Here is a 20784-nt window from a genome sequence, read left to right as displayed (position 1 = left end):
GAGAAAAAGTGACATTTTGACTGATCACAGCTAATATGACTTTTGTTTGATCATTTGGCATTTGTTTTCTGAAAATTAAAAAATTGTCAGGGCTTCCATGGTTTTCCAAAGAAATTGATTGTGTAAATGAGAAGAGGAAAGGATTTATATTTGCCATTAATTTCTCTTGGCTATTTCTCATGGACACTTAGAGGCGATAGACCTCCCAGATACAGAGGCAATAAACCTGATTTACCAAAATTTCATAAGATGTTTGGTTCAAAGATCTTGATGCAAAACTAACCCTTGGTATAGACTAATGCATTCCAAGTTTGCGAATATTTCAATTGAATTGAACTGGAAGAATCCTGAAGTACTCTCCCTCCTGATTATTGAGCATTAGTGTTCCCATAGTCACCACAAGCTTCCCCAGTAGCTTACCTAGCTCTTACAGTATATTTCACAGTCTAGTAAACATCTGCTAACAAGTCAGGTGGCTTAGTGGTAAAGAAATCTCCTGCCAATGCAGGAGATGTGAGTTCGATCCCTGGGTGAGGAAGATCCCCTGGAGAAGGAAATGGCAGCCCACTCCAGTATTGTTGCCTGGGAAATCCCAGGGACAGAGGAGCCTGGCGGGCCGCAGTCCATGGGGTAGCAAAAGAATCAAACACAACCTAGCAGCTAAAGAGTAGCAGCAACCGCTGCAGAAATTTTACATTCGGAGTGTTCATTCATCTGCCAGAAACTATCATGGAAGAGGAGTAACTGAAAGCATTCTTTTCCCAAAGCTACACGTAGTGAAATGCAAAATTATGTAGAAAGGTAAAATACTTTACCACCAAGGTGCCTGCATGCACTATAAAGGCTGGTTTATGTATACAAGCTTGATTTTGCAGGCATTTGTATCCCAGAGCCCAAGATATGGACCTCTATTTCCATAAGGAAACATTTATTTTAGAATATTGATTATCATAAAAACAAGTTACTCCAAAAACTCTTGCATGCCTTGTTAAATTTCATTCAATAACTGTTTAATAAATGCCCGAATTATAAGGCTTGTAAGAACCAAGGGGATTTTACTTAATAAGTCAGATGTAGACGCCACTGCCTTCAAGGACTAAACAGTCTGGCTAGAGTATTAGCTCATGTACATATATATAGCTGTACTTTAAGGTAGAAAACGTTTTCTCTGAGGGGTGGGAGATTATTCTGGCAGTGGCAGTTAGATAAGGCTGCATAAACTGGAGGTGGCGTTTCACCTGGGTCACAGACTCTCAACTGAATTCTATCAGTAAGCAATAATTTAATCTAAATTCAAGTAAGTTACATTAAATGGTAATGTTCAGTGCATGTTCAGTCGCTTCAGTCACGTCTGACTCTTTGTGACCCTGTGACCCACCAGGTTCCTCTGTCCATGTGATTCTCCAGGCAAGAATATTGGAGTCAGTGGCCATGCCCGCCTCCAGGAGATCTTCTGGACCCAGGGATCAAACCCACATCTCCTGCATCTCCTACATTGCAGGTGGATTCTTTACCCACTGAGCCACCTGGGAAGCCCATAATGTTGTCTGACATATTCCAAAGTAGTACATCTTTCAGAAGTTTGAGACATTCTGACCCATTATTAAAAAATTCAGTCTTTATTACCTCCTCAATCTGGAGGTAAAAGTGACAACCATATTTTCCTTTGCTTTTCCATATTCATGCTCAGCCAAGGTACATTACAGCATATAGAATTATGACGTTACTGTAAGTCCCCTCTCAACAAGCAAAGTCATGGAGCCTTCACAAAACGTAAGCTGCACTCAGTCTTAAGCCTGTATCTGCCAACTCAGTCATGCGAATGAATTGTAGACTCTACTGAACAAGCAAAACCTCTCGACTTCAGGAGCTGCCTTGGAAAGGGATCTACGTTTGATTCCATCTCTTCATTAGTGCAGTAACTTTCTGACTACAGCTGCAGTGAAATCCAGAATTATATCTATAAAAAATTATGATCAGGCATTTTCCCACTGAATTTAATCATCAATTTAGTTGATAAACTGATTAATTCAGTCAAACAGGCAGCTGCATTCTTTTTCTCTAGAGAATTTAAGATAATTGTGAATGGACAGATTGGTTGGATTTATCAACACTCGATGCTACAAGGAGACAGCCTCTCCTCCCTCTCCTTCCTACGGTCCAGCTCCCGCCATGTTGAATTGCTTACAGAGCCCCAGATACAGCATCTCATGTGTGCGTCTCAAGGTATCTGTGCCTCTTCAGATGTCTTCTCCCAGCAAGGGGCCTGGAATGCCTTACATGCTGGTTTGGAATTCTCTTTGAATATTGAGGGGAAATCATTTTCCCACATGATCAGTAGACTTTAACCCCTAGCAAATGAAAGCCATATCTTTTTTATTTCTCAATCCTGTTTTATGGCATAGGGCATGGCATGCATTACATTTTCAGTAGATGCTTATTAAATGGAGTATAATAAACTAGGTTGAATGAGGTACGCTGGTATAGGGAAAAAAGTGATTCTTTTGAGGCAAGCATTTCTTGGTTCAAATATGAGGACTTTATTTTTCATTTGTGTGATCTTTGATAAATAACTGTTCCTGTGATCTCAGGTTCTTCAGACCTATATCAGGTTTTTGTGACAATTAAACAAGATAAAGTATGTGAAAATATTTGGCATAGCACCCCATATATAACTGAAACAGTCAATAAGCTTGGATGTTCCTGGTAATTTAGATAATAAATTCTGTAAAACTTAAGAAACCAACATGTGTTCAAAATAATTTTTAAGATAATAAAATGTATTCTCTGTCCTGCCCTTTTCACACCATTATTCCCTGAAGCTAATAAAAGAAAGAAACTCAGCACTTATGTTCCAGAATGCTACTGAACTAAAAGCTCTGTTCAGAGTCAGAAATCATCAAATAGGACAATAGGTAAAAAGTCAGTTCAATAAACAAATTCAAATATTATATATGGTATTGGATGAAGTTGATCTGAAAATGAAAAGCGCATGGACTTCACTTTTAAAAGTTAAGAATATTATGAATACTCGTAATAGTATTAATCACTAAAAATGGCAACTATCAAATACCATCCTGGGAAGCATTTCATAGTGTCTGATCAGAGAGGGAATGTGGAATTCTGTCTGCATCTATAGTCTGATCTGATGGTTCCTTTATGTCAGATGCAAGATGCTATCGGGAATAGACACATGTCTCATTGCATTTAATGGAGATATCCAAATTATTTTGAGTAAGTCTCTCTTGAGTGTCAGTACTAGCTCGATCATTTTTTAAGGGAATTAGAATAAACTTATTGTTGACTCTATACTAAATATCAGTGCGATCACAATCAGATTCCAGAAATGTATAGTTATAGATAGGAATCAAGTAAATCAGTATCAGTTTACTAAGGGCCTACTATTTCATAGATAGCTTCCCTGATAGCTCAGTTGGTAAAGAATCTGCCTGCAATGCAGGAGAGCCCAATTCTATTCCTGGCTTGAGAAGATCTGCTGGAGAAGGGATAGGCTACCCACTCCAGTATTCTTAGGCTTCCCTTGTGGATCAACTGGTAAAGAATCCTCCTGCAATGTGGGAGACCTGGATTTGATCCCTGGGTTGGGAAGATTCCCTGGAGAAGGGAATGGCTACCCACTCCAATATTCTGGCCTGAAGAATTCCATGAACTATATAGTCCATGGGGTCACAAAGAGTCGGACACGACTGAGCAACTTTCACTTTCACTGTGGTGTGAAGAATAAAAGAATATTCCAAGGTGCCTCAAATATCTTAGATTCTGCTTGAAGAGACAATATCAAAATTTGAACTCCGGTGGAATGAGTTTTCTGCAATTTCCCCAAAGCGGTGGCCTGCTACCATAGCTCTGTGGGTTTATTACATCCTATAGTACTTTCTTATTCGTGTGTGTCTCCTGCATCAGGCTATGAGCCCCTCCATGGTAGGAGTTGTCTTATTCTTTGTATTTCGTTTATTCTTGTGAATTACATGACTCACAGTCAAGTTTTGTTAATTGTTAAATGAGTGTTTTTGAGTGAATTTAAATAACAGTTCAAGAAAGTGTTATCCTTAAAAAATGCATGATTGATCGCCAAATGAAATGTTGAGGCAACAGTTGTTACCAGAGTTTGATTTGTTTTAGTTCAGTAGACATTTGTCCTGTTTCAGAGATGACAGAGGCAAAGCGAGGTTCTGCGAATTAGACATGGTGCTTGGCCTCCAGTTGTTTCCAGTGTATGTTTAACTGACGTCCGCTCTAATCTGAAAGCAACTTGAGGCCATACCACAGGATAAGTGTAATGACAGAGACACACACAGATGGGTAAGAAATATAAATAAAAAGCACTTAGAAAAATAATGAGCTTAGGGAAGTTTGAAGAAGAGAAAAAAACATTTAAATGCAGGGACAACTTTGAAGGGAGAAAGCGTAGGCTCTCAAAGATGGTGGAATTAGGGACCATGAAAAGGAAGCTTTTCCAAGTGGGTAGAACCCATTGTCTCACGTGTTAGCTCATGTACATAGACTTGGTGACTGGTAGTTCTTAAAACAAAATCTGAAGAAATTAAACAAATATGGAAAGGATGATGGCAGTGCCAGGGAAGCTCAGATGTAGCAGCAGTTCTCCCAGATAGAAATTTAGAAACCTTCCTGGATAATTTGCTCTCTGAAAAGATTAACTTTCCTCCCAATGTGAGAATGTCCTCATTCACATACACTCAGAACATTCTAATATCTGCCTGAATTGCATAAAATAACCCTCGCCACCTTTCAGGTACCATTTGTTTAGAATAATGAAGAGGTAAAAAAGAATAATAAGAAGAAGCATTTAAATGAGCTGTTTAGGGATATAGAAGTGATATCACCGGAATCACAGACCCCCGAGGCTTTAGCTAAAGCGCACAGTGGAGAAGCAAGTCGTCTTTGAAGTGGGAAGTACCGAGAGATGGCCAAGAGAAAGTCGTGGCAGTGGGCTGACCTGAGAAAGTCAATGGGCTTCAGACTCCCGAGAGGCTCTTGGGTTTTTAATGAGTTTTTGAAATGAAAATGAGCACTTTATTCTTACATGCTGTAACACCTTTAAAGCCAGCAGAATCAGTCTAAGGAAAAATTTAGCTTTCCTATTAACTACCCAGAAAATTCCTACTTGTTATTTAGAAATGGCCTTGATTTATACCCTTATTATATTGATATTATCTTTTTCATATTGACAGCGTTGAGATGAAACGAACTTGTATTGTTGTCTGTTTATTTCGTGTCTGTTTCCTGACACTCTACACTAGGCATCCTCCTGGCTACCTACCATCATGTCCCCTGTGCTGTGAGATCCTGGGCAAATTACTTTACTTCTCTGTGCCCTGGGCTTTTTATCTGTGAAGTGGAGATGATAATAATAGTAAATTGAACAGCTGACAGTTTTCAATTGCTTACTGTGGGCAGGCTTTGTGCCAAGTGTTTTACACAAATAATCTTTAAATAAACTCTTCAGAAAACCTTTGAGGTAAATACTAATCCAATCACAATTCTTGAAGGTAAGGAAATTCCGTCCAAGGGAGCTTAAGTAACATGCCAAAGGTTAGGAAAAGTCCTTCTCAGACATTGACAAGATATAGTAATAAGTTGGCCCTTTGAGAGAACTAGTTGAGAAAACAGAAATGGTGGTGTCAGACCTTAGGGTTTGTCGAGGACTCAAGCAGATCAGGCCAACAGAACTAAAGCTTCATCTAATACTTCAGCTTCCACAGTGGGAAAAGTTCCACCTGCCTTTGGCAAAGAAATACCTTCAGCTGCCAAAACTGCTTGCATTGATTAATCCTGTTGTTTGCTGTTTTCTGATTCACCTCATTATAATTTGTATTTTTTTGTTCCATGCTCATTGTAAAGATAAAGTCCAACATGAATGAGAGGCATAGATAAGACAATTTCCAGCAAATGGGAGATAATCATCACCAGTATTTGTAGCATGGTTTCCATACTTTTCAGCAAACACCTTTGCATGGTCATTGACTTGGAGATATTAATTTAGTTACCATGAAGATGGAGAAGGTAATGGCAACCCATTCCAGTATTCTTGCCTGGAGAATTCCATGGACAGTGGAGCCTGATGGGCTACATAATCCATGGGGTCACAAAAAGTCGGACATGACTGAGTGACTAATACACACATACACACCATGAAGAAGAATAAAACAGGATGAGAAGCTGGAGAATGAAGGGGGTTGCTTTTCAGATAGAACATATCCATAGATATTTGGATAAAGCTCTTTTTTTTAAGTTACATTATTAAATTCTATTCTTTGTGATACTGTAAGTAGAAAAGGTGGCCTATATGTTTAGAATATTTTAAACATACCACAGAAATTTTAAGATAGGTATTTTCTATTTTAGATTATGAATACTAGTTTGTTATCAGTCTATGGTGTTTGGTACTAACATCTCCATTAATAGTTCAGAATCAGTTAAGAACCATGGATCCTCTTATTTAAAAAGTGCACACATTTTGCATTTGGTTTCATAAGGCTCCTGGCCCACCTGAATAGTGAAAGTCCCTCAGTTGTGTCCAACTGTTTGTGACCCCTGTAGCCTTCCAGGCTCCCCTGTCCATGGAATTCTCCAGGCAAGAATACTGGAGTGGGTAGCTGTTCCCTTCTCCTAGGGGATCTTCTCAACCCAGGGATCAAACCCAGGTCTCCTGCATTGCAGGCGTATTCTTTACCGTCTGAGCCACCAGGGAAGCCCTGAAGGCTCCCACTGTCTCCGCCATGTCCCCACCTCCGCTTCTCTCTCCCCCACCCCCCGTTCACTCCAGTTCATCCACACTTGCTCTCCTCTGAGGACCCTGGAGAGTCCTTAGCCGGCGGGGCAGTGACGCTGGTCCCTGAGCTCCCTGGGAACCCCTGACACACAGCTTCCATCCCTCAAGGGGCTCCAGAGGGGAAGCCTTTATTGGCCTGTAAGCTGGCACGGAGGAAACGCAGGAAACAGTGCCGGCAGCAGCCGCCAGTTACCTGGGTATAGCAGGACAAAGCGGATTGGGCAGAAGCAGGTGCGGACTCGACCTCTCAGAAGAGGTGGAAGAGGCACAGACAGCACAGATCCTTCAGAAGCTGTCGGGAACTGCACACTGGCAGGCAGGCCACTGCATCCAAGGGCTGGCGCCTTTGACAACAGGTAATCTGAGGTTGATGGATGCGCAGAGTAAAGAGCCGCCGAGCAGCTAGGTAGTGAGGTAGCAGGTAGGCATGGGGACCAGGAGTGGCTGATGCTTGAAGAAGGTCAGCCCACAGTGTTAGAGAGCGACCCGCTGACTAGATCCATTTTAGCATCTGGGGAAGTCTGGGCAATGACCTAAGACAACAGAGATTTATAACGATACAGGGTATGTCCAGAATAAAGCAAGGGTTCGATTCCCAGGACATGAGTATTGCACACAGTGCACTGAATTATAACTTAACATCCCCCTTGCTGAAGTCAGGATCGTTCCAAAAGGAGGGGAAATGGGCTCGAGATGAAACAGGATGTCACACGACCCAAGAAATGAGAGAGAAGGTGCCAGAACCAAAGACTGATGAGGGTGTGAAGGACATACCGAATGCAAAGGGTTTTCATGCACAAGATGGGGCTTTGAAAGAAACCATTAAGAACGAGGATGTAATATGATCCTAGAAGTTGCAAAATAAATTTCTGCTCAACGGTACTTGACATTGTGCATATTGGCACAGAAGGGAAAGAGCTAGATACTGATGTTTACTTGTTCAGTTAATACGCTGAGACATACTGACACCAAATAAAGGGGAATCGAGGGGAATCTGGATCTAGCAGGGGGTTCACACAGGGCTGGGTTTGCACTGCTTGCTCCCAGTGACACCACAGACCCGCTTCGTCTCTGTGCAGCTGATGCCCTGTCCAGCCTTATATTTTTCTAACTGACAGTGAGTGTTCTTGCCAAATGCCAGGGCCCGTAGTCACATCTGTTTGTCTCTCTCTGCAGCTTGTCTGAGGCTGCTCGGAAACACATTTTATCCAGGGGGCAGCTTTCAGGAGGCCTAATTCTCTGAAAAGCTCCATTTGTAAATGTGTGTACCACGAAGGGACAAGTTGTTACTGTCTCTCCTTTAATATTATTGTATTTGACACTGCCTGTTTCAGCCCTTGTCAGCCCTTGTCAAAAGCCAGGTTCTCGGGTCCTCCCCAAGATTTTTTGTTTCTGCTTTGTGTTTATTTATTTGTTTTTTTCCCAGACTTTTTGTTTGGTTTTTTTACTTTTTTTTCCCCTCTGGATAAAAGCCCCCATTTCCTCCCACCACCTCACCTAAAAGGATGATAGCTATCTGCTATATTTAAAATGGAAAACCAACAGGGACCTACTGTACACACAGGGACCTCTGCTCAATGTTATGTGGCAGCCTAGATAGGAAGGGAGTTTGGGGGAGAATGGATTCATGTGCATGTATGACTGAGTCCCTTCGCTGTGCCCCTGAAACTATCACAACAGTGTTAATTGGCTATACTCCAGTACAAAATAAAAAGTTTAAAAAGATTAAAAAAGTGTTTAAAAAAGAGAGAGAGAAATGATGAGATAAACCAAGTGAAGTCTGTTTCAAAAGCAAAACAAAATGAAAAGATTTCTTTTTGAGCTCTACTTTTGGATATTTAACAGGAAATTTTTCAGCATGAGTACAGTGGGAAATGATGTTTCGAATCATAACTCAGTGGCATTGCTTATTTAATCCATCACAGAAAAGCATTATTTCTTTATCCTTTCCACTTAAAGATACATGTGTGTCTACACCTAGTATTTTAAGGTGTCATTAGTCATCAAGTGATCAGGTTCTGACTTTCTCCTCACTTTTCCACCCAAGCCAAGGATCTAACTGAAACAGATAGACTGCTAGAGCTGATTGGTAATTTCCTAGTAGCACCTTACAAAAGGAACTTAACATTTTTTAACAATTTCGAGTCTGTTCATAGGACAGTGTATGGTCATTTTTCAAAACACCACAGCAGAAAAATAAAACCCCAAAATTGCCGGCTATCACCTTGAATGATAATCCTCATGTTCTGCTTTGCAAAGACAAATGACTCATTTAGGCTAAAGCAACTAGGCTGCCTTTGAGACGTTCATTGATTTTTAAATTAAAAAATAACTGCTCTGTTTTGCATTAAGAGTGACAACTGAATAACGGAGTAGACCTTACTTAGTGTTATTTGTAGCAACTCTATTGCACCTCTCTGAAGGGGGGCGGGGAGGGGGACATGCTTCAACAAGGTAATCTTAGTGATCAATAATCCCGATCTCTCAATGTGCTGTAGCAGGTAGTCAATTCTTGATAGAATTACTGAAACACAGCTGGCTGTTTTTCTCACGGCTCAGGTCTTTGGGTTCAGTGTACTGACTTTATTAACTTTAACTTTATTCTCCTTGAAAGGTTTGTCTCTTTTACTTTATGTAGCTACATTGGGGGTAGGGGAGGGGAGCTGAAGGAAAACGATCTATCCCACTTGTTCTGCAAAGACACCCACAAAGGGAATTGGGGGCCCAGCAGAGGAGAAGACTTAGAAGAGGGAGTTGTTCTTGAGATTTGTTTTTCACTCTCTTTGCAAGCAGACCTTCCTAATAAATTTGAACCGTGTAAAAAAATTAAAAGTTTTAAAGGCAGCATTGACTTGAGAGAGTGATTTTTTTCAAACAATTAGAAGATTCTGGTTCCATACAACTAGTACAAAAACACTGTAGGTAGAAGTCAGCCTTCTTAAGAGTCACAAAGAGCAACTATTAATACTATGTATCAGACCCTCAAGTATTTCTTCTAAGGATTTCTAAAGAGGTATTTCTTAAAAAGGACACCCTTGGCTAATTTTTTAAAGTGTAGTTTGAACTTTAAATCTAGAAGTAATCAAAGACAAGCTTAGTTTTTCAAATAATCCAGAATTAGGACTTTTCGTTGACTGTCTTCCCATCCCTGCCCACCTCTTCACTCAGACATGTTCACACAAAGAAGCTTCGCTGTGTGGCCATTTGGTATTATTCTTCATTATAACAGAGACTAGTACCCTGGGAGGAGCTGTGTGTCTGAACTACCCGCAAACCTGGTTACCCTCCCAAACCCCAGTTCATCAGCATCCCATGAATCTGACCAGCTTTCTTCTGCTCTGTGACCTTTCATGACCCCACATCAGCTATAAAACCCAGGCGGCTTCCCGGGGCACGTGAGACACACACGGCCCGTGGTCCAGCCCAGCATTCTTCTTCCATCATGTGTGTGAGACGGTCCCTTCTGCAAACCCTGCTCCCCAGACATCTGCAGTTACTCATAAATCTCAGAACAGAGCAAACTCTTCACCATTTAGGAATACTTTCAGCAACAGGTATAGAAAACCTGTCCAGCAGTGGCTTAATCTAAGAATATTCATTACGTTTTAACTGGAGGGTCAGAAGTAGAGAGTCCGTGGGTTGGTGTTCGCGGCTCACTCAGAGAAAGGCCACACTGCAGAATTCAGATTCCCACTTTATTCCCGACTCCAGAGTGTTTGTTTCCCTTCCTCCTCAGCTAGTCCTGGTGTCAGAGCCTGTTAGGTGCATGCCATGTGCAAGGTCAGCTCCTCCAGTCTTTTTCTAGGGGGGAGGTTCCAAGAGGGAACGGAGATGTTGGAGGATAATGTACAAAAAGGTGAGGTCAGGTCTCTCTTACAGATATAAAATGAATAAGCATTTGAGATTTTCTTTAACTCATCGATAAATGAGGGAACCAGGCAGATGTTATAATGGGCTCAAAGAGAAATGAAAGAAGCACAAATGTATGTGAAGTAAGGAAGATTGAATGACCATGCAGATGGATACAAACTGGCGTTTTCCACAGGAGGGAGGATTGTCCTTCCCTAGGACAGAATTCATCTGTATAAATACAGACAAGAATTATTTTCCCTTGTTTTCAGTTATCTGTTACTTAGATAGCGCCCACAGACTCGGAATCATGTGACTGGAAAGGTGTACCCTACAGTTTTCTACTGAAGCACAGATTTTTTTTTTCCTACAAAGAAAAATGGCATATTCAATAAACATGTTTAGGTTTGTTGTAAGGACTAAATAACCGTAATCTCTAGTAATATTAAGAAAGCTCATTTTGCCCGCCACTCCCACCGCTGTTCCTAATTATTTCATATACTTACGACCTAATCTCCTCACTTGGATTTAAAACTCTTCCAGTAATAACTGAACATTCCATTTCCTGTTGTATCTTCCACCTCCTTTTTCCTACTCATTTCACCTCCTCCATAAGGTTTTATACTAAGTCAGTAGTGGATACTAATAACTGCTTGCCAAATAAGTGAATTCATTGATTTTTTTTATGGAAATGATGCTGGCTTTATTAAAAGGACATAATTTTCAATGTTTAAAATTTCTATATAGTTTTTTAAAATAGCTATGATTGTAACTGTTTTTTTCTTGGCAATATGAGCCAAAACCCACATCTCAAAATCCAATTAAAGGGACTTCCCTGGCGGTCGAGTGGTTAAGACTCTGCCCTGCCAATGCAGGAGGTGTGGATTCAGTCCCTGGTTGGGAAACTAACATCCCACATGCTGTTCAGTGCAGTCAAGAGACGAAAGATTTTCTAAAACAATAAAAATGCCACAGTTATGCATGTTCAGAAACACTTCAACATATATATATATATATATATATATGTATTTCTGCAAAGTTAGTCATTAATTTAGGTGAACTAATTTTTTAAGTATTTTAATAATTATATTTATTCCATAAAAGAGAGCCAGCATGCCCTCAATACCAAATGGAAGAGAAAACTAGTTAAATATTTACCCACTTGTTTTTACCTATATTGATAGATTATACACCCATCGGATTAGCCAGATCACTAATTGTACTTAGACTCTATATATCAAGTAATTTTACTCTCCAACTCCAATTTTTCATTATATCTAAATACCTGAGTGTAAATGTATGTTTTTTTTTAACTGTTTTTTACCTGAATTAATTTTTTCCTTTTACATTTTTTCTCTAAAATATCTAGTTTTCAAATCAGACACTATAAAACTTCAGGATACTACCACATATTTTTCCGAATTACTAAAATGTCATGTTTCCTCATAAACTTGCTTTATTTATTTCTGCTTCATGACCCCTAGACACCATCCTAACCCCATGTCAGGGATTATAATCCAGGAAATTAACACAAGAGTTCCCTATAGCCTGAAATTTTTGAAGGCTTTTAAATTTTTTCCATCTTATTAGTTTGTCTTCATTTCCAATTGAACCATTTCTATTGTACTAAAACTCTTAAATTTAGGAGTTCATGGTTAAACAAAAAAATCTAATTCGGACTCCAAGAATAACAGAAGGTCTGCTTCTTAGTTCTTATAAATCATGTCTTTACAAAGGTAATCCAATATCATGTTAGCCTGTCTAGTATCAGTAGACCAGCATTAATGCATTCAAATTATGTTTCCTTACCTAGCTAATAAATAACTAAAGAATTCTAATCATGTGAATTATAAGGAAGAACATCACTGTTTCCTTTCTATCTACGTAAAATGTTTTAAGAGAATTCACTGCCATATAATATCCTAAAAGAAATTGATCATACTTTTCCTGTAATAAATGTTGTTCTGACAGTAAAGCATTAGTAACCAATTGATAACCTAGCAACAATATTGTGATCTCTTTAGATAATTAATCTTAGCTATTTTCCTGTCAGAAGCAACAGTGCTTGATTTTATGTTGAGCCAGAAAGATTGCCAGTTTTGAAAATTAAAAAGCATTCCTTTTATATTACTCATTCCAGTAACAATTTATGATGGCGCATTTAGCGGCTGAACGCTTGTCAACAAACGTAATTATGTTTCGATATAAACAAGATTGGTGGTTTGGCTAGGCTGCTCCATCTTTGTTGAGAATGTTTTGATTTAGGTTCAGATTATACAAGCTGTGTATTTATGTGTCATTTTTTTCCTCCTTTGTTAATAGTTTTTTTCTGATAATTACTTGTAGGCAAACAAGCATGCATTTAGGATCTCTGTGCACAGGAGACATCAAACGGAGAAGAAAAGCCGCACCTTTGCCTGGACCTACAACAGCAGGTAAAAGGAAGAGGGCTCGGGCAGAGCACACATGTAAACGTCATACATCATCAAGGGTGAAACACGGATGATCCTTAACTTGCACTGAGGAAGAAGCGTGGTTCTAAGAAACCCGTAAAGCAAATCACTTGCCTTTGTTGTCAGGATGTATCGAGTTTTCCTTGTATAAGATTTTCGGGCAGCCAATCACTAAAGTACTTACTTGCTGTTGTTGTTGTTGAGTTGCTAAGCCGTGTCCAAATCTTTTACAATGCCATGGACTGTAGCCCGCTACACTCCTCTGGCCATGGGATTTGTCAAGTAAGAATACTAGAGTGGGTAGCCATTTCCTTCTTCAGAGGATCTTTCCGACCCAGGGATCGAACCTGCATCTCCTGCATCGGCAGGCAGGTTCTTTACTACTGAGCCCAAGTACTTCACACACATTTGCACACTTGGGCTTCTCAGGTGGTGCTAGTGGTAAAGAACCCGGCTGCCAATGCAGGAGGGGAAGGTTCAACCCCTGCGTCGGGAAGATCCCCTGGAGGAGGGCACAGCAACCCACTCCAGTATTCTTTCCTGGAGAATTCCATGGACAGAGGAGCCTGGTGGGCTTAAGTCCATGGGGCCGTGAAGACTTGGACATAACTTAAGCAGCTTACCACACACACACACACACACACACATACACGAAAACTATAGACTTGGAAAAACAAAGCATAAATAGATGAAAAGGCAGATACCCAGAAGAAATTAATAATAATTAATTCTAAAGTACTGAAGCACTCTCAATACACAAGACCCATGTCTCAGTAGATGGCAGCCTGGCCATGAATGCAGCAGTCTGGTTCCTAGACCCAGCTCTGCAGCAATCTTAGATTGATCTTTCCTTACTTAAAACAATTTGTCTAAGTTAGAATTAGAATAAAAAGTCTCTCATCATTTCCACCTCAAAATCCATGTCATTCGAGTGAGTGTAGTATAGGGAAAATCACAAGTATTGAGCCAAGACAAGACACTAGATCAGAGGGAACAAGAGGTCTTCCTGAAACACAGCAAACACCTAAGCTTGGTTGGGATGGATATGAATAAGATTAGCATGTATTACAAGGTCTCATGCAAGAGCAGTGGTAAGGGAGGCGGAGATGAGAACCTGTGATAGGAGGGAGCCAACTAGTTATTAACGTATAGACACCTTAAAAAAAAAAAAGTAGGGACACCTAGATGGGAATAAGGGCTTCCCTAGTGGCTCAGTTGGTAAGGAATCTGCCTGCAATGCAGGAGACCCAGGTTTGATCCCTGGGTAGGGAAGATCCCCTGGAGAAGGGAGTGGCTACCCACTCCAGTACTCTTGCCAGGAGAATTCCCTGGACAGAGGAGCCTGGCAGGCTACAGTCCATGGGATCACAAAGAGTTGGACACAACTGTGCTGCAACTAACTTTCACTTTCAGTTCAGTTCAGTCACTCAGTCACGTCCAACTCTTTGTGACTACATGAACTGTACCACACCAGGCTTCCCTGTCCATCACCAACTCCTGGAGTTTACTCAAACTCATGTCCATCGAATTGGTGATGCCATCCAACCATCTCATCCTCTGTCATCCCCTTCTCCTCCCACCTTCAATCTTTCCCAGCATCAGGGTCTTTTCCAATGAGTCAGTTCTTTGAATCAGGCGGCCAAAGTATAGGAGTTTCAGCTTCAGCATCAGTCCTTCCAATAAATATTCAGGACTGATTTCCTTTAGGATGGACTGGTTGGGTCTCCTTGCAGTCCAAGGGACTCTCAAGAGTCTTCTCCAACACCACAGTTCAAAAGCATCAATTTTTTGGTGTTCAGCTTTCTTTATAGTCCAGCTCTTACATCTGTACATGACTATTGGAAAAACCATAGCTTTGACTAGATGAACTTTTATTGGCAAAGTAATGTCTCTGCTTTTTAATATACTCTCTAGGTTGGTCTTAACTTTTCTTCTAAGGAGTAAGCGTCTTTTAATTTCATGGCTGCAGTCACCATCTTCAGTGATTTTGGAGCCCCCCAAATTAAAGTCTCTCACTATTTCCATTGTTTCCCCATCTATTTGCCATGAAGTGATGGGACCCGATGCCATGATCTTAGTTTTTTGAATGTTGAGTTTTAAGTCAACATTTTCACTCTCCTCTTTCACTTTCGTCAAGAGGCTCTTTAGTTCTTCTTTGCTTTCTGCCATAAGGGTGGTGTCATCTGCATATCTGAGGTTATTGATATTTCTCCCAGCAATCTTGATTCCAGCTTATGCTTCATCTAGCCCGGCACTTCTCATGATGTACTCTGCATATAAGTTAAGTAAGCAGGGTGACAATATAGAGCCTTGACGTACTTGTTTCCCAATTTGGAACCAATCTGTTGTTCCATATCCAGTTCTAACTGTTGCTTCTTGACCTGCATACAGGTTTCTCAGGAGTCAGGTCAGGTGGTCTGGTATTCCCATCTCTTGAAGAATTTTCCACAGTTTGTTGTGATCCACACAGTCAAAGGCTTTGGTGTAGTCAATAAAGCAGAAGTAGATGCCAAAAAAAACTTTCACTTTCAATATGGAAATAAACCACAATGAGCCATAGTAGGTCTGTGATTCAGCAAAATGACTGAGAAAATGTTTTCCATGTAGATACTCAACAGTTGGGCTTCCCTGGTGGCTCAGTGCTAAAGAATCCTTTTGCAGTGCAGAAGATGTGACTGATCCCTGGGTCAGGAAGATGCCTTGGAGAAGGAAATGGCTACTCACTCCAGTATTCTTGCCTAGAAAATCCCAAGGACAGAGGCACCTGGCAGGCTATGGTCCTTGAGGTTGTAAAAGATTCAGACACAACTTACCCAGTAAACAATAGGAACACAAGATCAATTATAAAGTTATTATTATAACATTGGCCTGTTGCCTGGGATCCTTAACCATTCAGATTTATAAACCGTCTCTCTCAGCTTCATTTGGGAATTCTTTCATTGGAAGAGTTATTTTGGCCATTATGACTTATACAATATGAAAATAAGATTTGTATCAACAGGAGAGTAAGCACTGAGAAGGGGAAAATTAGACATAAATATAGATATAGATAGATATCTTGACATGATTTCAAAGGAAATAAAAGATATGAAGCTTAAATTCTCTTATTTCAGAGACCTTTTCCAAAGTTCAACACTAAAAAATTGAAGAATAACTCAAAATTGGAGCACCCATAATACAGTTATTCATTCACATAAAAGGTTACCTTATGAAATTATGCATATAGTTGTAAGTTTAATATCTGATCTTCCTCCTCTAATTTCGTTTAATTTTTGGAATTTGGAAGTAGGAAGCACCTACGTGCAGAATATGTTCATATGGATGGAGGTTCATAGCATTGTACAGGAGGCAGTAACCAAAATCATCCCAAAGAGAGAAATGCAAGAAGACAAGTGGTTGTCTGAGGAGGCCTTACAAATAGCCAAGAAAAGAAAAGGCGAAAAGGAAAGATATACCCAACTGAATGCAGAGTTCCAGAGAAGAGCGAGGAGAGGTGAGAAAGCCTGCTTAGGTGAAAAATACAAAGAAATACAGGAAAACAATAGAATGGGAAAGACTAGAGATCTCTTCAAGAAAATTGCACATATCAAGGGAACATTTCATGCAAAGATGGGCTCAATAAAGGGCAGAAATGGCAAGGACCTAACAGAAGCAAAAGAGATTAAGAAGAGTTGGCAAGAATACACAGAAGAACTATACAAAAAAGGTCTTAATGACCCAGATAGCCATGATGGTGTGGCCACTCACCTAGAGCCAGATATCCTGGAGTGGGAAGTCAAGTGGGCCTTAGGAAGCATTACTATAACCAAAGCTAGTGGAGGTGATGGAATTCGAACTAATCTATTTCAGATCCTAAAAGACGACGCTGCTAACGGCTGCACTCAATATGTCAACAAATGGAAAACTCAGCAATGGCCACAGGACTGGAAAAGGTCAGTTTTCATTCCAATCCCAAAGAAGGGCAATGCCAAAGAATGTTCAGACTACCATACAGTTGCACTCATTTCACATGCTAGAAAAGTAATGCTCAGAATCCTTCAAGATAGGCTTTAACAGTATGTGAACCAAGAACTTCCAGATGTTCAAGCTGAATTTAGAAAAGGCAGAGGAACCAGAGATCAAATTGCCAACATCCGTTGGATATAAAAAGCAAGGGAATTCCAGAAAAACATCTGCTTCATTGACTATGCTAAAGCCTTTGTGTGGATCACAACAAACTGTGGAAAATTCTTCAAGAGATGGGAATACCAGACCACCTGACCTGCCTTCTGAGAAACATGTATGCAGATGAAGAAGCAACAGTTAGAACGAGACATGGAGCAGTGGAACAATTTCAAAATTGGGAAAGGAGTACATCAAGGCTGCATATTGTCACCCTGCTTACTCAACTTATATACATAGTACATCATGGGAAATGCCAGGCTGGATGAAGCACAAGCTGGAATCAAGATGGCCAGGAGAAATGTCAACAACCTCACATATGCCAATGATGCCATTCTAATGGCAGAAAGTGAAGAGGAACTAAAGAACATCTTGACGAGGGCGAAAAAGGAGAGTGAAAAAGCTGACTTAAAACTCAATATTTTGAAAAACTAAGATCATGGCATCTAGTCCCATTATTTCATGGCAAGTAGGTGGGGAGAAAGTGGAAACAGTGACAGATTTTATTTTTTTGGTCTCCAAAATTACTGTAGACAGTGGCTGTAGCCATGAAATTAAAACATGCTTGCTCCTTGGAAAGAAAGCTCTGACAGACCTAGACAGCGTATTGAAAAGCAGAGACATCACTCTTCCAGCAAAGGTCTGTATAGTCAAAGCTGTGGTTTTTCAAGTAGTCATGGACAGATGTGAGGGTTGAACCATAAAAAAGGCTGAGTGCTGAAGAATTGATGCTTTTGAACTGTGGTGTTGGAGAAGACTCTTGAGCATCACTTGGACTGCAAGGAGATCAAACCAGTCAATCCTAAAGGAAACCAACCCTAAATATTCATTGAAAAGACTGATGCTGAAGCTGAAGCTCCAATACTCCTGAATACTTTGGCCACCTGATGCAAAGAGCAGACTCATTGGAAAAGACCTTGACACTGGGGAAGATGGAGGGCAGGAGAAGAAGCAGGCGACAGAGGATGAGATGGTTGGATGGCATCATTGACACAATGGACATGAGTTTGCTCTTCGCTGGGAGATGGTGACGGACAGGGAAGCTTGACGTGCTGCAGTCCATGGGGTCACAAAGAGTCAGACAAGGCTTAGAGACTGAACAACCACAACAAATATTTATGTAGATAAATATTTACCACTTACTGAGTGCCTACTATGTACCAAAGCTTTATTATTGTTTTTTATCTTTGCAACAACGTGGTGTGTTACATGTTATTATCATTCACTGTGCAGCATAAAACGAAGATTCAAACATGTGTGGGCTTCTTCTTAGCCGTCTGTGAAGGCAGAATGTTTGAAGGGCGAAGGGAGGATTCAAGCCAATGTCTGCATTACTCCTAAACCCGTCTTCTTTTAGTGACAACATACTTAGCTCCCTTTGTAAGAATATATAGGTAAAGACCTCCATGATACAGACTATTATATATCTGAAGTGCCAAAAACATTTATCTAAATTTGCTGTGCAGAAATACAGAATATTCATTAGTATGCTTCTAATATGTGTCTTTATACAGAAACATACAGCCACTTTTAGATTAAATACATGTCATAAGTTTTTCAATTCAAATCACGCATGAGGCAGGTGTAGGATTCTTTAATACGCCCATTCTGGTTGAATGGTCTCCTGAATTCTTATCTTTCAATGATTCAAACATTTGTGGCAGAAATAGTACAAGAACAATCTTAGGAATGTGACTAAAGCACTTCAGAGCCAGCAATAAGTGAGAGAGACTGTCAGGGTCAGGTCCTAACACTCTGAACATATGTGAAGTGAGAAGGAAAATACATAATGGTTGGGAAGAGGATAATATAATTATATCTACAGGGTGATTTTTTATGTGACAACTCAACAGCATCAGAAGAAATCATTTTTTATAGAGTATGGGTATAAAGATTAAACTTTAGCCTAAAACATTCTTAAGCATCTACCAGCATATTCCAAATGTTATTTTTCAAAATTTTTGTGATTCTCCTTACAACTCAAGATTTTGATTCTATTACTACATTGTTTTACTTAAAAAAAATAATTCATAGAAAGTTAATGCATTTTTGTAATTAATCAAATAGTATTGGAGTAGGAGAATTATGTTACTCATACATTTTTAAAATCCATGCATAACTGTTCCTCTCAAGGAGGAAGAGAATGAGGTTATTTGAAAATCCTTAGTTTTAAAAAGAATATCATCTAATACTAATGAATCAACTCTGAGGTGAAGATTATTATCCAAATTCACCTAAGAAATGCTTTTGCATAAATACACTTTGTTAATGAGGTTATGAATCTTAGATCATCTTGTCTCCAAAAATGATATTTTTCAAGTTCTGGAATATATAGTCAGTCACTTAACAAAGAATCTTATCTTCATAAGCTTCCAAGACAAGTTAGAATTTAGAATGATGTGGAGGAAACTATCCACCATTGTCTCGGCCTTTGTAGATGTCCCCCAAAACACACTGCAACTGAGATGTTTTCACGGTTCTTTTACCTTTAGTCAACATTCAACCTAAGCTGGAAAAAGGCAAATGAGGGTAACGCTTTCTGGTTTGAAATCAGGAATAAGAGTTAAAAGGCTGACAGTCTGAATATTGTTCAGTGATCCCCTCTGGTGTATATATGAAATAGGATGGGGACAAAACAGCAGGCTTAGGAAAGGTTTAGCAAAAAATTGTCAGAAAACTATAATTAGACACTTTAACTTTATAATCCCAAACTATGTTTATACAATAATTTAAGATGCTAAAGATAAACAGTTACATATTTGGTATTCATAATAAGTCATTTTTTTTTTTGAAGATTTAAAGTCCCCTGTGAAATTAATCACCCCAAATCTGATCATTTTTATCTGCTAAGTGTACTGAAAATTTTACTCACCCTGTGTAGCAATAACATTGAAGCATAATTTTGAGTCACTTTATAAAGCTATAGACCAGCCAGCAATGTTACCGGTTGAACATTTATTAATTGTGACAGGAACACCGAATTTATTTCAGTGCTTTTGCTTATTTACTGCTCTTTCACCTTTGTATTTTGTATTGACAAAGTAAAATGAATATTGATAAGGTTAGGTATTGATTTTTAAATGTACAGCTTGTTCTCTGCCTCATTCAAAGTCACACACCAAAAGACAGTGGGTGTTTCAGTAGCAGAGGATGTAGACTTACTGTTATAAAAGGGAGAATTGTTGAAGCGAGAAGGTTTGCCAGCAGAGTGCATTTTATAGTTTGAAAAATGTCATCAGTAAAGGTGAAGAAAAGAAATGAACAAAATAGGAGGGATATTATTAACACGTTTTTAAAGGCCATCAGCAGTGTTGGTTAGGGTCTTGTGTTGGGGTAGAAGTCATAGCTTACTGAGGTTTTGATAGTTAAAAAGATTTCAGTATATTTATTGAGATATTGTGGCTACAGTATTTTTTAAATGTTTTGTCTTCTATGCATTACTGAATTCATTGTGATCCACAGTTAGCACTTGCTATTTCTATGTTGTTTTCTATTGAAATATTACCA

At 39.6% G+C, this 20784-nt stretch overlaps 1 protein-coding gene across 1 annotated transcript in view; it reads left to right on the top strand.

Annotated features, from left to right (window-relative positions):
- The window catches only part of GPATCH2 (G-patch domain containing 2), a 190951-nt gene that overhangs the window by 156921 nt on the left and 13246 nt on the right, over nucleotides 1-20784 (top strand). Inside the window, exon 9 of the mRNA XM_043924401.1 lies at nucleotides 13010-13098. Within this exon, the coding sequence (XP_043780336.1) occupies nucleotides 13010-13098 (89 nt within the window). The remainder of the gene's footprint in view (nucleotides 1-13009; nucleotides 13099-20784) is intronic.

This window comes from Cervus elaphus, chromosome 14 (assembly GCF_910594005.1).
Source record: "Cervus elaphus chromosome 14, mCerEla1.1, whole genome shotgun sequence".
Lineage (NCBI taxonomy): Eukaryota > Metazoa > Chordata > Mammalia > Artiodactyla > Cervidae > Cervus > Cervus elaphus.
Note: the sequence above shows the minus strand (reverse complement) of the source record. Positions and strands in the feature narration are given on the sequence as shown.